The 14,904-nt window shown below is 41.3% G+C and overlaps 1 protein-coding gene across 6 annotated transcripts in view; it reads right to left on the minus strand.

Moving 5' to 3' along the window:
- Positions 1-14,904, minus strand: part of TTC12 (tetratricopeptide repeat domain 12) — a 59,626-nt gene that overhangs the window by 23,071 nt on the left and 21,651 nt on the right. For all 6 annotated transcript variants that reach the window (XM_072611080.1, XM_072611078.1, XM_072611079.1 and 3 more), the window contains exons 9-13: positions 11,438-11,498; positions 10,827-11,015; positions 9,398-9,467; positions 8,167-8,255; positions 3,113-3,281 (exon numbers count right to left, since the gene is read on the minus strand). In XM_072611080.1, the coding sequence (XP_072467181.1) occupies positions 3,113-3,281; positions 8,167-8,255; positions 9,398-9,467; positions 10,827-11,015; positions 11,438-11,498 (578 nt within the window). The remainder of the gene's footprint in view (positions 1-3,112; positions 3,282-8,166; positions 8,256-9,397; positions 9,468-10,826; positions 11,016-11,437; positions 11,499-14,904) is intronic.

The following is a 14,904-nucleotide window of genomic DNA, read 5'->3' on the forward strand; positions in this document are numbered from 1 at the left end:
AGTTAGGGTATGAAGTTAGGACACATAATTTGGTTCAAAGTGGTAACTTATACCAAGCTTGGTTCTAGAGAAGATAAGAGAAAATGGACCTCTGTTCTTTCCTTGGTAAGGTGGGAGACCATAGTTGTGGAATGTTGTATCACTTGGTTTTGATGAACTATATATTTTTCAATCTTTGTTACCACAAGAGGCAGCTCTTCAGATAGAGAAGCATATTCCAAAATGGGACAAAAAGAAAAAGCAAGCAAGTATGCAAGCAAGCAAAAGGTAATTCATCCAATATATTTTGTAATCATATCTTGGTATTTTCTCAGGTCCACGTCAGGGGTGGGGAACTTGCAGCCTCGAGGTCACATGGAGCTTCTAGGTCCTTGATTGTGGCCTTTTCACTGAGCCCAAGTTTTACAGAACAAATCCTTTTATTAAGGGGATTTATTCTGTGAAGTCCAGGGTTGCACTTGAGGACCTAGAGGACCACATGTGGCCTCAAAGTCAAAGGTTTCCCACCCCTGGTCTATGTAACCAACACAATTCACATGTGTGACGAAATTTACTTTTTTTTAAATAAGCTATTTACTAAGTGCCTTCTATGTTTCAGGCACAAAGGATGAAATAATCCTATAGAAAAAACCTTACATTTTAGTGAGGGAAACAAGTATATCTAAAAATATAGAGCATTAATATAAAGTGAATACAAATTTTAGTTATTGAGTCATTTCAGTTATGTCTGACTCTTTGTGACCGCTTGGGATTTTCTTGGCAAAGAGATTGGAATGGTTTGTCATTTCCTTCTGCAGTTCATTTTACAGATGAGGAAACTGAGGCCAACAGGGTTAAATGACTTGCCCAGGGTCACACAGATAGTAAGTGTCTGAAGCCAGATTGGAACTGAGGTCTTCCTGACTGCAGGCCTCTATTACTGTGCCACTTAGCTGCCTATACAAATACATATAAAATAGTTAAAAAAGAAAAAAAATAACTTAGGAGGGAAGGCATTAACAGTTGGGAAATCAGGAGAGGCTTCATGCAGAAAATGGTGCCTGAGCTGCACCCCAGTGGAAGAGAAGGACTCTCTGTGGTGGAGAAAAGGAAGGCATGCATTGCAGGCATGTGGCATAGCTTGTATGGCAGAGATGGGACATGGAGTGTCATAGAGAACAGAGAAGACCAGCTGAGCTGAACTGCAGTGAGTTGGAGAGGGAGCGACGGCTAATAAGGCTGGAAAGACAGGTAGGGATAAGGAAGGTTAACGAAGGGCTTTACAATTCTAAAGAGAGGATTTTAGGCTTTCTAAGCTCTGGGGGTCCAACCACTTAGATCTCTTCATAGGATTCATAATGCTCCCATCTCCAGGGTCTCACTCACTTCTTTTCCAACCTGGTGATATTCCCAAACATTTCTGTAAAGATGCCATCCTATGCAGCTGTCTTTGGGTTATAGTGTGGCAAATGGAAAGCTGATGCAAATATTCAAGTAAGCCATGACTTTGGCCCAACAACCTATAAGAACGCCACTTCAGTGTCTGTTGGCTCCTACTTCTCTCTCCCACCTCCCAAGTGAGGAAAAAGGTTTGAAGGATGGCATATCCTCCACAAAGAGGTGTGATCCACAGCACAGACTCTTGCCTTCTTTCTAAAAGTCTCTTTTCATTACAGAGGTTCTATTACATCTTTCTCTCACTCTCTCTTTTTAATTGCACAACATTAACAAGTACAGTGGGCATAAAGGCAATAGAATGAGGTTTCTTTCATGGGTTAATGAGATGGTGGAGAACTCATGGGGAGATCATAGACTTCATTTTTCCAACTCACTGGAAAAATTCAAATAGGAGTTCAAGCAATGCTACAATTAATCAGGAGAGAGAAGTCTATGATAAGTGTTTCTAAATTTCCCAAAATTAAAAATGTGTTTTTGGAAATTTTGTCAAATGGATCTATAATTTCCTTGATCTCAGGGTTGCCTCCATTGGTGCAGAAACTGACCCATCTTTGCCTGCCCATTTTATGGGACTCTCCTCCATATCTTACCATAATACATTCTTTAGTGACAATTTAAGAATGCAGACGCAAGGCCCCTTTCTTTCCTCCTTCCACTATAATGTGGAATAGGAACTAGAAGCCCATCTGTTCACTATGAAAGTTACACTGTCCTCAGTGGGCACTGTACTGTGAAGGGTCCTACACCTGGATTCTAGACTCAGGGTGGAGTTGAGCTCTACCCTGTAAACTGTGTGAGCCAGGCCTGGGAGCTGCGGGTTAAGAAAACACACTAAACTACTCATAGCAATTTTGGTCTTGCTCTCAGAGATCATTCAACTCAATCAAGAGAAAAGAAAGTTAGACTTGAAGTCAGAAGATCTAACTTTAAATACTGGTGCTTATTTAGGTTAAAAACTAAGAACACATGTTATGGTGGCCCAGAAAGCTGACGGGACCCTAGGCTGTATTAACAGAGGCATAGTATTCAGGGATAAGGAGGTGATGCTTCCCCTGAATTCTACCTTGGTCAGAACACAGCCAAGGGGATGTATTCAGTTCTGGCTACCACATTTTAGGAAGGTCACTGATTAGCTAACGACTGTTCAGAGGCAGGTAAGCAGGATGATGAAGGACCTTGAGATCTTGCCATGAGGATAGTTGAAAGAAAGAAACAAAACAGAATCCTAACCTAGGTTAGGAGGCTGAAGGGTGAAGAAATGTTACAAAGAGGAGAAAGGGGAGGACAACTAAAAATATGGAGCTAAGTAAGAGATCTGAGGCACTTCTGGAGCAGCAGAGAGCTGGACCCTCCAAAGAGAAAGCAACTGCTCATCCTTCAAGGCATAATCAAACAGATTTCCAAATGTCATCGTCAAGTGAATCTCCTTACATTATGCTACATGTGGAAGGGCCACAGGTACCACTTGTGTTTAAGAGTTTTCTTGAGGAAAATGACATAAAATGATCTCTTCACTGAGGACTTTGGAGACATTTATGAGCATCAGAAACAAGACAGGGGCTAGTCAGTACTCCTAACTGTAGAGCCTTTGTTCCCAAGGGACAAATATCAACTATGATCAGACACTTTAGGAATCCACATATGTTCCCTGAAAAATGTAGCAGCATGATCTTACCTGGTCAAGTCTACATGGTTCAAGACTAAGATTCTTCCATTCTGAGTCTGGCATAACAGGAGAAGAAGGGACAGGCTGTACTGCTGGATGGACGGCACTTTTGAAGTAAGGAAGAAAGGCAGCAGGACATCCATGTCAGAATGTGTTAGTAACAGGCGCTGATTCTCTTCTGTAAAACACAAAGCATAGGCTTGTGTCCCAGATTTATAGAAATCTAACCAACATTCCTGACCCAGGAAGTCACCCCCAAAGTAGAGACTGCAGGAACACCCCCTTAGCCTCCTCTCTGGCAGGCTGCTCCCTGGGGTTAACTCCCATTAACTCCCATAGTTTCTCAGCTTGCCTCAGAGCTGGTCCTGAGTGAGGTCAGCAGTGGTAGGAGAGCCAGGGACAGGGGACAAGGGGCAGGGAAGAGGAGGAGGAGGAGGGAAGCCCACAGAACTGCTTCTCTTTCAAACCCTCACCACGTGCTGGGGGCAGGGTTTTCCCAGAAGGGTCCCCAGTTCCACACTCCTTTTTCATGCTTCTATCCCATAAGCAATGACCAAATCATGCATCAGTCCTAAATGGCAAAGCTTTATATAGGGACCAATGTAAGATTCATCTCTATCCAGGAAGAAAACCAAACTCGGGCCATCCTGGGCATTGGCCCAGGTGCTAATGTAGAACTAGGAGGCCCTGGGGTAAAAAGCCAGGCCGTGTCTCTCAGGGTGGGGGTTGAATGGGGCTGGGGGCACTGCCCTTAATCATGAATATTTTTGCTCCCTGACTGCCCTTTGTAAGTGTTAAATTTCCTTAGGATACTTAAAAGGTTTCTGTGTTAAAATTGTATTCTCATAATTAATGGACAAACAATTCTGATGGAAACCTACAAGAAGTGACTGAAATCATATTGCAATGTTTTATGCACTGAAATTAACTTAAGTATAAATAGCTACTAAATAAATCTAAAATTTGGGATCAATGTTTTTGGTTATGTTTTAAAATAAAATATGAATGTTTTATAGAAGTAATGAATTAAATGGGAAAAAAAATATTTACAATGTATGTGCACAGATGTGTGAGAGGTTGTTAAGCCTTTGCTTAAAGAGGTCCAGTGATGGTGAACTCACTTATTTTCCCCCTGCCAATCACCACAAGATCCTGGAAATGGCCTTCTGGACACCATCCAATTTATTAATGTCATTTCTAAAACATGGCACCATGAACAGGATGTAGCACTTCAGATATAATCTAGTCAGGACACTATATGTGGCATGGCCATCATTTCCCTTTTCTCCAGAAAACTTTTTTTTCTCCCTATATGGTCCTCATAGAATCTCAGAACTGGAAGGAATCTCAGGGACCCTCTAGACCCACCTATCTCTGAAGTACGCCCTCTATAACTCATCTGACTTTTCTCTTTTCCAGGTTAAACATTCCCAGTTCTCCTATGGCCTGATCTTGAGACCCTTCACCTTCCAAGGCACCCACAGCTCTGGGTGATTTCTAGTCAATCAATATGTTTCCTAAGGTATGTTGTTTCAAGCTAAACACAGTAATCTAGATATTCCCTGAGCACAGCCCCAAGCCAAGGAACTCTCTCTCACCTGACTTTGGGATACTATGCTTCTCTTAGCATAGTGTAAGATCATTTCTGTACTCTCACAGTTATTAGAAAGAATAGTGTTCTTTGAAAAAGGGGGGGGGGGGAGAGAGAATTTCAATCTGAAAACAAAGAAGAATTTGGAGAGATAGAGCAGAATCCTGACCTACATTAGGAGGCTAAAGGGTAGAAAAATGTTACAAAGAAGAGAAAGGGGAGGACAACTAAAACGAAAATGAAGTAAGAAATCTGAGGCTTTTCTGGAATATCAGGGATCTGGACCCTCCAAAGAGAAAGCAACAGCTCATACATGCAGGCATCATCATGCAGGTTCCAAGGTGTTATCAAGCAAGATATGATCCAGCAGTCAGAGATGAAGAGAGAAGGAGGGGGCATTGGTGAATCCGCTATATTCTACCCTGATCAGATCACATTTAGAATAAATATTGTATATTTGGTTCTGAGTACGGCATTTTAGGGAAAAAATTCACACAAGATGAACCACATATAAAGGAGGAAAAAAGCAAGTGGAGGAAGGCAAGGTCATTCTGATTTTCAAGCTATAAACCAGCAAGCTTAGCTTCTATTCTTGGGGAAATTACTGAATGTACCATTAAGGTAATGGTTAATTAAAATTTAGAAACTGAAGCAGTGTTCACAAAACAAACAAACAAACAAAAACCAGCCTGGCCATACTAAGAACATGTTATTCCAGACTAGCCTCGTTTCCTTAATTGACAGGGTTTCTAGATGGGTGGGGTAGGAGAATGTCGTAGGATAGTTTCCCGAGATTTTAGCAAAGCATCTGAACAATAGTTTTACAGACAGTTTAAAGCAGATAGTTTATAGGTAGTTTGAAGATAGTTTTATAGAAGAGATGAGCAGATGTTAGGCCAATATGCAATAGGAGAGTTAGATTTGGAGCTGGGGATGAATGGGTGGACCCCCAAATTAGTCCTTAATGGCTTAAGGTCAGCTTGAGAGGACATCTCTAGGGTAACATTCCAGAGATCTGTGCTTGATCCTGTGCTGTTTTACATTTTTTGCCAATGACTTGGATAAGGGATAGAGGCCATGCTGATCATATTTGCAGATGTCACACAGTGAGGAGGGATAGCTAACGCAATGGATGAGAGAGCTGGATCAAAGAGAACTTGACAGGTTACATATACTACTGGGTCAGACTTACTAAGATGAAATTTAATAGGAGTAAATGTAAAATCCTAATTCTCTAAGTCAGTGGTGGCACAAGTACAAGACAGGCAAGGCCTGCCAAAGAGCAATTCATTTGAAAAATATCTGAGACTGAGGCAGCATGAGTGAAGTGCAAACTCTACATCAGCCAATAGCATGATATGGGGAGAAAAAAGGCTTAGGGCCAGGAAAAAGGCAGAGGATAGAGAGATAGCCTCTTTGTTTTCAGCTCTGGTGAGATCGTATCTAAAGCACTGGATTCAGGTCTGGTGCTACATTTCAGGAAGCAAACTGTTAAGACAAAAGACATCTAGAGGGAGACTAGAATGGAGAAGGGCTTTAAGATTATGAACTGGGATTGAAGATATTCAGCTCAGTGGAGAGAAGACTTAGGAGGAACATTATAGCTATTTGAAGGATATCTGTACAAAAATACTCATAGCAGCTCTTTTGTGGTGACTAATAATTGGAAATTGAGGGGATGACCATCAACTGAGGAATGGCTGAACAAACTGGTATATGAATGTAATGGAATACTATTGTGCTATAAGAAATGAAGAGCAGGCAGACTTCAGAAAAACCTGGAAAGACTGATATGAACTGATGCTGAGTGAAACGAGCAGAACCAGGGGAACACTGTACACGACCACATGGTGTGATGTTTGACTTTGATGGACTTAGCTCTTCTCAGCAATGCAAGGACCTAAAACAATTCCAAAAGACTTATGATGGAAAATTCCATCCATATCCAAAGAAAGAAATAGGGAGTCTGAGTGCAGATCAAAGCATACTATTTGCTCTCTTTTTTGTTTTATTTTGTTTTTTCTTTCTCATGGTTCCTCCCATTCGATCTAATTCTTCTATACATGACTAATGTGAAAATATTTTTATTAAGAATGTATATGCAGAGCCCATATCAGACTGCACACCATCTTGAGGAGGCAGGAAGGACAGCGGGACAGAGACGATTTAAAACTTATGGAAGTGAATGTTGAAAACTATCACGTGGGATAAGAATCAGACTTGGCCCCAGAGTGTAAATGAAGAGCAACACATAGAACAAATTTGTGCTCAATTAAGAACAACCCTGACAATTACAACCATCACAAACTGGAATACTGGTGATCTTGATTCACATTCACTTTTATATATATTTTTTACAAATTCAATATCCATCCAGTGGTCTATATAACAGGAGGAGGAGGTAAGGAGGAAAAGAAATAAGCCTTTATTAAGTGGCTGCTATGTGCTAGGTCCTGTGCTAAGTGCTTTACAAATATTACCTCAGGTAGGCCATAGGGAAAAACTGTTTTCAAAGTTCCCTTTCACCTTGACAAAACTAAGAAGTGGTATCCAGTGACAATGCCAGGCCCTAAATGTGTAATGCTATGGGCTCTCGGTGAGGCAGACACACAGCTCTCAGGCAGCATAATTGCTTGCACAGAATTGGTGTTCCATTAATGTTTGCTGATATTAGTAATGATGATGATGACAATGGCATAATTCCTTTTAGGAAAGGATCTTCCTGTTTTCTAGCTTTCCAGGATACCAGGTCCTCCTCCTGAAGCTGCTCACTTAATCTAGACTCAGAAGCTAGCTCTGCTTTTACCAAGAATGTGACTTCCTGAGAGTATCCCAAAATAGGCAAAAAAGAGAAAGAAACAGAGAAATAGTTACGAACACTATTTAGATTTGTTGTATTTACGTCATTAAATTCACTAACTTGGTAATGATATATCACTGAGACACAAAGAAGGTCACCTCCCAAATTCACTATGGAGAAGTTTTGCAGAACCAGCAAGGTTAATCAAATAACTTAACTGCTCAGTTTTATTCATTAAGCAGCATATGAAGACCCTGGAGAGATGACCATACACCTAAGGCAGCTGAGAGGTATGCTGTGGTTGTCAGTAACAAGGCACGCTAAAGAGATGGAAACATTTCCTAGCCCTGGAGCATGACAGGAAGACACTAATACAAAAGGGCCAGCAGCATCTCCCAGATGACCAAGGCCACGAGGCACCACAAACAACCATATACATCATTCTGCCACACAGCTAGGCTCCATGGCTGCCTTCTTTAGGGACCCCAAATGAACAGTGAAGCTACCACTAATCCTTGCTGCTCATAAGAGCTGCAACTGAGTTCAGCCCCCAAACATCTGGAGCATAGTCAGATCTAGACACTTACCCTCAGGGAAGCAATCCTGCCAGACACAGTCCCTGCCATATTCATGGCACTTTAGTAATAATTAAGGGTAATTACTTGGTCTTACCATTCCCATTACATACTGCTTGCCAGAGTTTGAGAACAGCAACACAAAGAGCCTCTTCAATTTCACCTTTTCCTTCTGTGACAAAGCACCTGAATTGGGAAAATAAGGGGAATTAAATGATTAAATCTGGAAACAGACATCATTTTCCCTTTCATCTGGTTCTTTTACTTTCAGGCTTCCTAAATACAGTGATTTGAGGATCCAGAGTCAGCTCTGCTTTGACTAATCAAGTAACTTTTCCCCAAAATACTCTGAGAAGCAAAGTGAGGAAAATGAAGATAAAAAAGTTGCTAACATTATTCAGAAATGTTAGATTCTGACTGAAGTCACTAATTTGGTAAGAAGGCATTGAAAACAAACTCATGGATTCTGGGGGCCGCTGGTACCAGTCTCAGAATTGAATTGAGAACTCAAACTTAGTGTTTTTCAAGCTGGAAAGTCAAATTTGTGGAAGAGTTTGAGCTGGAATAGGGAGAAACTATTCTTCCAAGTGAGGAGGAAGCTGGACCTGGATCTGTCAGTATATCCAGGCGGTCAGAGGGTCCTGTTTGGGTCGAATGGGGTCTTCTGCTGCTTCTAAGATATATCTCAGAATGGCTATGATTCTGGCCAACAGCAGAATTTTAAAGAATAAACCATATTCTAACCAAATTCTAAAGAATAAACCATATTACATCAAGTTGTATAGAGCGCCATTTCTCAAATGAAATACAATTGAACAAGAAGGTTGTGTCATTAATTAAAAGGCATTAACTCCTTTTGGATATCTTTTCAGAAGAAATCACAATAGGACCAGTCTAGATAATGTTGACACGATCATCTCATTGACTTCATCAACATGACTTGAGGGAGAAATAGTAATTTATATAGAGATCAGAAATCTACAAATCTAATTATCTTTAAATATTGAAAATTAACTCTGAAAGAGAGAGAAGGGACAATGCCCCTAAAACTCAGGTTCTTTCCCTTTTGGAGGGAAATTATTCTGCTTCTATCTTCTGAAAGCAATTATTAGAGACCAAAGTACAAAAGACATTCACTTCTCTGCTCAACAAAGATCCCATCGTTGTTTGCTAGATATCAAATGAAAGGCGAACTGATCATCATGTACAGTTGCTGATTGATTACTTATTATTTTCTATGAATTTCATAAGTGACTATTTCCTTGAAAAATAACTGTGTTGCAGGTATTGTCCTGCCTTCCTGCCCTCTCACAAGTGAGTGCCCTTACCGCTTTATGACCGCGTTGTCATTGATGATACTGAATCCATTATGTGTTCTAAATAAAGTTTGTTCTGTGCCTAAAACAAATCAAAGAAAATTGTCAGTTCTATAAACATCTGGCTGATGTGTGGCTTCAGACACAGTCACATGAAAGTGAATATGAATCAAGGTCATCAATATAACACTTTTGGAACAAAAAAATTCTTTTACACTGGTCAAAGAAAAATGTACAGGAATTAAGTTATAGTAACATCATTTGCTAAAGAAAAGCCAGAGATGAATATCATAGACTGTCTGTACAATTCACTGCTTCATAATCTTTAAAGGGTTTCCTGAAATTACTTAAGAAAAAATGTCCAAGAAAAACTGGCAAATCCATCTGTTCTTAAAATGTTTATTTCACAGGTGTTTTAAAGATCTGGGGACTTATAATCTTCATGGAGGTCAGGGGCAGGACAAGGAGGGGATGGTAGAACATATTTAATACTCTATGCTAAAAACAGACCAAACACTCCATCTAGTTGAATGAATCACTCTAATTTGGAAGTGAAGACTGTTTCAACCTTCACACTAGCATTCACCATCCCAATAATAACACCTTAGCAGAAGTATAAGTCATGTCTGCTTCTAAATGATTTCAGGCAACAGCTGAGGGAACCTTAAACTTTGTATTACAAACTCCTAGCCACTTTGGGCTCTGTTTTGTGTTACTCAAATGTTTTAGATATTTCTCCTTGATTCATTTTTTAAGCTCTTGGAGGGAAAGAACAACATTTTATATTTCTTTTTCCAATTTTTTGTGGCAACTATATTCACTGAAAAAAATAAATGAATTCACACCAACTGAGTGAGGACAGCCTGCATTAAAAAGTTCTAGTCTCCTGATATGTTTTTCTATTATGTATGAGAGACTTGTGGAAATAGCCCTAGATTTGAGGTTATAAGGTGTGAGTTCAAATGCTGGATCTATGACCTTGGTAAAACACTTAATCTCTCTGAGTCTCAATTTCTTGACCTATGAGATGAGAATGTGGGGTAGCTAAGTAGTTCAATGGATAGGGAGTAGGGCCTGGAGTCAGGGAGACCTGAGTTCAAATCTGGCCTCAGACACTTATTAGATGTGTGACCCTGAACAAGTCACTTAATCCTGTTTACCTCAGTTCATTTGTAAAATGAGCTGGAGAAGGAAGGTATCTTTGCCAAGAAAACCCCAAGTATGGTCACAAGCAGACACAACTGAAATTGACTGAATAACACCAACGAAGATAATAATAATTCTTACACTACTTACCTTTTTTTCAAGGAAAATTTCGTAGATAAAAAAAGACAAAACTCTAGGAACATGAGCTCATATAACATTTACAGACGACATCTAAGATAGAAATCAGTCAAAAGAAATGACTAAAAGAATATGTGAATATGTATCTTGAACTCACAATCTTTCATGAGTCCCGTGAGGAGCTGCATGCCCCCTGTATAGAACAAAGGGATCTGATCAGGTTTAGAGAGAGCCTGGAGCAAATTCTTGGTGGTCACTGCTGATTCCTTTCCTGACTCCAGCTCTTGTAGGGCCAGTTTCTCTTGTGATTCTGCTTTTTCTTGTTGGTCTACTTTATTGAGCAAGTCTTGGAAAAAACAATAACACAAAACTTTTTTTTCCCATTGGATCTTCTTCCATCCCTTCCTCCTACCCCACAGTTGGAAAGTCAGAAATAGAAAGAATAAACTTTTTTTTTCCAATGAGAACAGTGGTTAGTCCAAGAGAAGAGAAGTGAGATAGGGTATATACAATCAGAGGCTAAAGACATTGGGGAGTTTTCAGAGTAAAATTCAAGGGGGCTAAGAGAAGACTAGAGAAGGTTCTGATGGAGGATAGCAGAGTTCAGGAAAGATGACTCAGCCTCTAAGAGGAGAGAAATGAATGCCAGAGAAGCTGAATGTGTGAAACAGGGAAGTAGGCACCTAGAGTTGATGCTACATCAAAAGATAAGACCAAAAACAGAAGATAATAAAACTCAAGGGGAGAGGCCAGTGGAGACATTCTCACCGTTCACTTGTGTTTGCAATTTGGGGTTTATTTCTAAGATCTTCTGGTAGCATTGCCTGGACTGGAAACAAGAGAAAAGAACTTACAGATTAGTAATGGCTAGCGGTGATGACATGAAAGGCCTGATCGAGGCTTCCCAGGGTTTCTTAATTATTTGCTTCTAGGCCCCTGCTCTCCCTCAGCCTGGGAAGCAGTCAGAGTATGCTCAGCATGGATTTGGTATAACAGCCTATTTGTTTGCACTTCTGTGCAGGCTCTCCCCCAGTCTGTGTGCTTTTGAGGCTGCCTCGTGTAGCTGGAGCAGAAACAATTACAAAATACATCAAAGGATGGCATGTGGAGGTCAAAGAAACACGGATGTGGAGTGGTCCGGACCTCAGGAGCCATGCAGGCCAGCCTCATTTTAGTGATGAGGCTACCAAGGCTAGGAGAGAGGACACATGAACAGTAAGTGGTAGGCTGTTTGTTGTGTGCATCCTTCATTTTTGAAGAGGACCGTGACATCAGAGAAATGATGACATGACTTGCACTTGACTTTGTTTTGAGTGAGGGAGGGCTGTGCAGGTCACCAGCCTCACTTCTCCTCCTGAGCCATCTGAATCCAGTGACCAGATATTCATCAGGATGACTGGAGATGGCCCAGGATGCAGTGGGGGCCTTAGCCTTTTCAGGTACTCACTTAGAGGGAGGTAATGCCCATTGAGTGAATAGGACTCTTTAAGAAGTAGTCAGAGAATAGCCCTTTTAATGAGCAAAAGAAAAAACAAACTAAATGAAGCTGGGAGAGAAGGAGAAACTGTTACTACTGATAATCACTCTAGGACAGCCATTAAGTGGAACTTGGGCATTGAAAATGAAAAGCATTTTCACTGGAGGTCCCTCCATGGACTCTGCCTGAAACTGAGGCCTAGAGCATCTAATGAACATTCTACGTGCACCCACAAGTGTTCAAGGATAAAAAGTGACAAGTCCTTCAGAGGCCTTAGAGTCCAAACCCTTTATATGATGGAGTCAGGGTTCAAAGGTAAGTGAGGCCTGTATAATTACCATAACAAGAGCTCCCCTATATAACAGCACTGTTTATGTGGTGATTTTCCTACGCTAGCCCTATGAGATAGGAGGTGTATCATCTCCAATATGTGGATAAGAAAACTGACTCTCAGGGACGTTACATCAGTTGCCTAAGGCCACATGCCTGGTAATCACCAGTTCTTCTTGGTGCAAGTCTACTGCTATTCCACCACACCATCATGCCTTGGGGTTTAATGTAAATCTAAGACATTAGCATTAGCCATGCTGATGTTTGTGCTAACAGAGGAGGTACTTAGGTGCCTGAAACACTGAAGAACTGGCCAATAGCAGGACAAAAAGAGCGAATAACTCACATTTACATAGAGCCACAAGAATGACAAGCTTTCCTCTACAACTTTTCTGTGGAGCAACTATTTTCAATCCTATTATTCTCATTTCAAATATGAAGAAACAAGAAGGGAAATGACTTGCCCAAGGTCACCATGCTTATTTATGCCAGATCCAGGTCTCTTGTGATGCCCAGGTCAGTCCTCCTGGCACCTTGCAGCTGAGAGAGTGTGGGAGACCAGCTACCAGGATGGTGTGTGACTGAAGCAACAGAGCTTTCGCGGCAGCCTGGCAGGTCCCCAGAGCAATCAAGAAAAGGCTACAAGGAGAGCAGTAATCACTGCAGGTAATGTGTCCACAGTGATAGCAAGTAGCAGGACAGAGGAAAGCACTGGTTTATTGCAGTCATTAGGAATAATCACTGCAAGGGGCTGCTTACAATGAAGTCCAGCCTAGGCCTGAGGGTAAAGCCTGAACAAACGAGGTAGAAAGGGCTTCCATTTCTTAGGGATTAAGAGAGCTGACACAGTATGCTAGTTCCAACAGCATCACTAAAATAACAGGGCCAAGAAAAGAGCTAGCACACATGGCAGCCCTGGTGGGAATGTAAGAACAAGGTGGAAATGGAGCTGGCCCTGGCTGTGATATAAGAGCAGAGCTCCAAGGGGATAGTGCAGAACAGTCCTCAGTAGCCCTCATCCCTAGCCGTCTGTCCAATTGGTTTGAGCGCACCCCACCCCATTTTGATATGCCTGGCCTAGTCTGGAGCTTCCTTTAGACTTTGTTGTGTGTAAGAATCCCTGGCTCCTGACCTGGCTCAGCCTCTGGTTGATTCTTTGACTTGATCCCAGAATAAACACTGCCCCATTCTCCCAAAAGGGTGTGTGTGTGTGTGTGTGTGTGTGTGTGTGTGTCTGTGTGTCTGTGTGTGTGTGTGTCTGTGTGTGTGTGTGTCTGTGTGTGTCTGTGTGTGTCTGTGTGTGTCTGTGTGTCTGTGTGTGTGTGTATGTGTCTGTGTGTGTGTGTGTGTGTGTGTGTGTGTGTGTGTGTGCCTCCTAGGTCAGAAAACGTCTGCCACTGTAGGTTGCTACCTTCTCTCTAACTCAGACTCTCAAAAACTTGCCAAGGGCACTGACAGATTAAGTAACTTCACCAGGGTCACACAGTTGGGATGTTTCAGGGCAGGACTTGAATCTTGGTCTTTTTGGCTCCAAAGATACTTGACTATCTATCATGCCACACAACAGGTAGAAATAAGAAAGATAATGAGAAATAAAATTGGAGGTAATTCTAAGAGCATGGTTATCACGCTAAGCCTAGCAAAATGAGAAAATTAGGTGGCACAGTAGATAGACCCTTGAGCTTGGAGGTAGGAATATTCAAGTTCAAATCCGGCCTCAGACACTTAGTAGGTGTGTGATCCTGGACAAGTCACTTAATTTCTGTTTGCCTCAGTTTTCTCAACTGTAAAATGGAAATAATAATAGCACATATCTTGCAAGGTTGCTGTGAGGATCAAAGGAGATAATAATTGCCTAACAAAGTACCTGGCACATAGTAGGTACCATATATACATGCTTATTTCCTTCCCCTCAAAATGGAATTGAGTTATGAAGCTAGGCACCTACAGTTTTACCTCTCTGTATGTTTGTGTCCCAAAGTCTCTATATAATATGATTAAGGCTTTTAAATCTTAGCCATTTGACTGAGTATCTGCTGTGCTAACCACATTATTGGAAAAGAGTACAAGAGAGGGATAATGGGGAAAGATCAAGGTTCTGAGGTCTTCAGAGGAAAAAGTACTGAGTCTTTAGGTGGTATCAACAGAAAATGATAAGTGATAAGAGCCCTAGAATGCCAGCTATTGGGGATCCTTGAAGTTCATTTCCTTAGACAGCCAAATCCTTATGCAGTTCCATAGTAGGACATGAACTCAAGAAAACAGCAAGCATTTTTTTTTCTTCCCAGAAAGCATGAGGCTAATTTACAAAGGGCAGTATTAGAAGGCCATCTAACATCCAACTCACTTGGGTGGAATGCTGCCTATTTTCATCTACTTCCTCCTCTAAAGATGGCAGGCTCTGGACTGAATGTGCCGTGTGCAGGTT

The sequence above is a fragment of the Notamacropus eugenii genome, chromosome 5 (genome assembly GCF_028372415.1).
Source record: "Notamacropus eugenii isolate mMacEug1 chromosome 5, mMacEug1.pri_v2, whole genome shotgun sequence".
In the NCBI taxonomy this organism is placed as follows: domain Eukaryota; kingdom Metazoa; phylum Chordata; class Mammalia; order Diprotodontia; family Macropodidae; genus Notamacropus; species Notamacropus eugenii.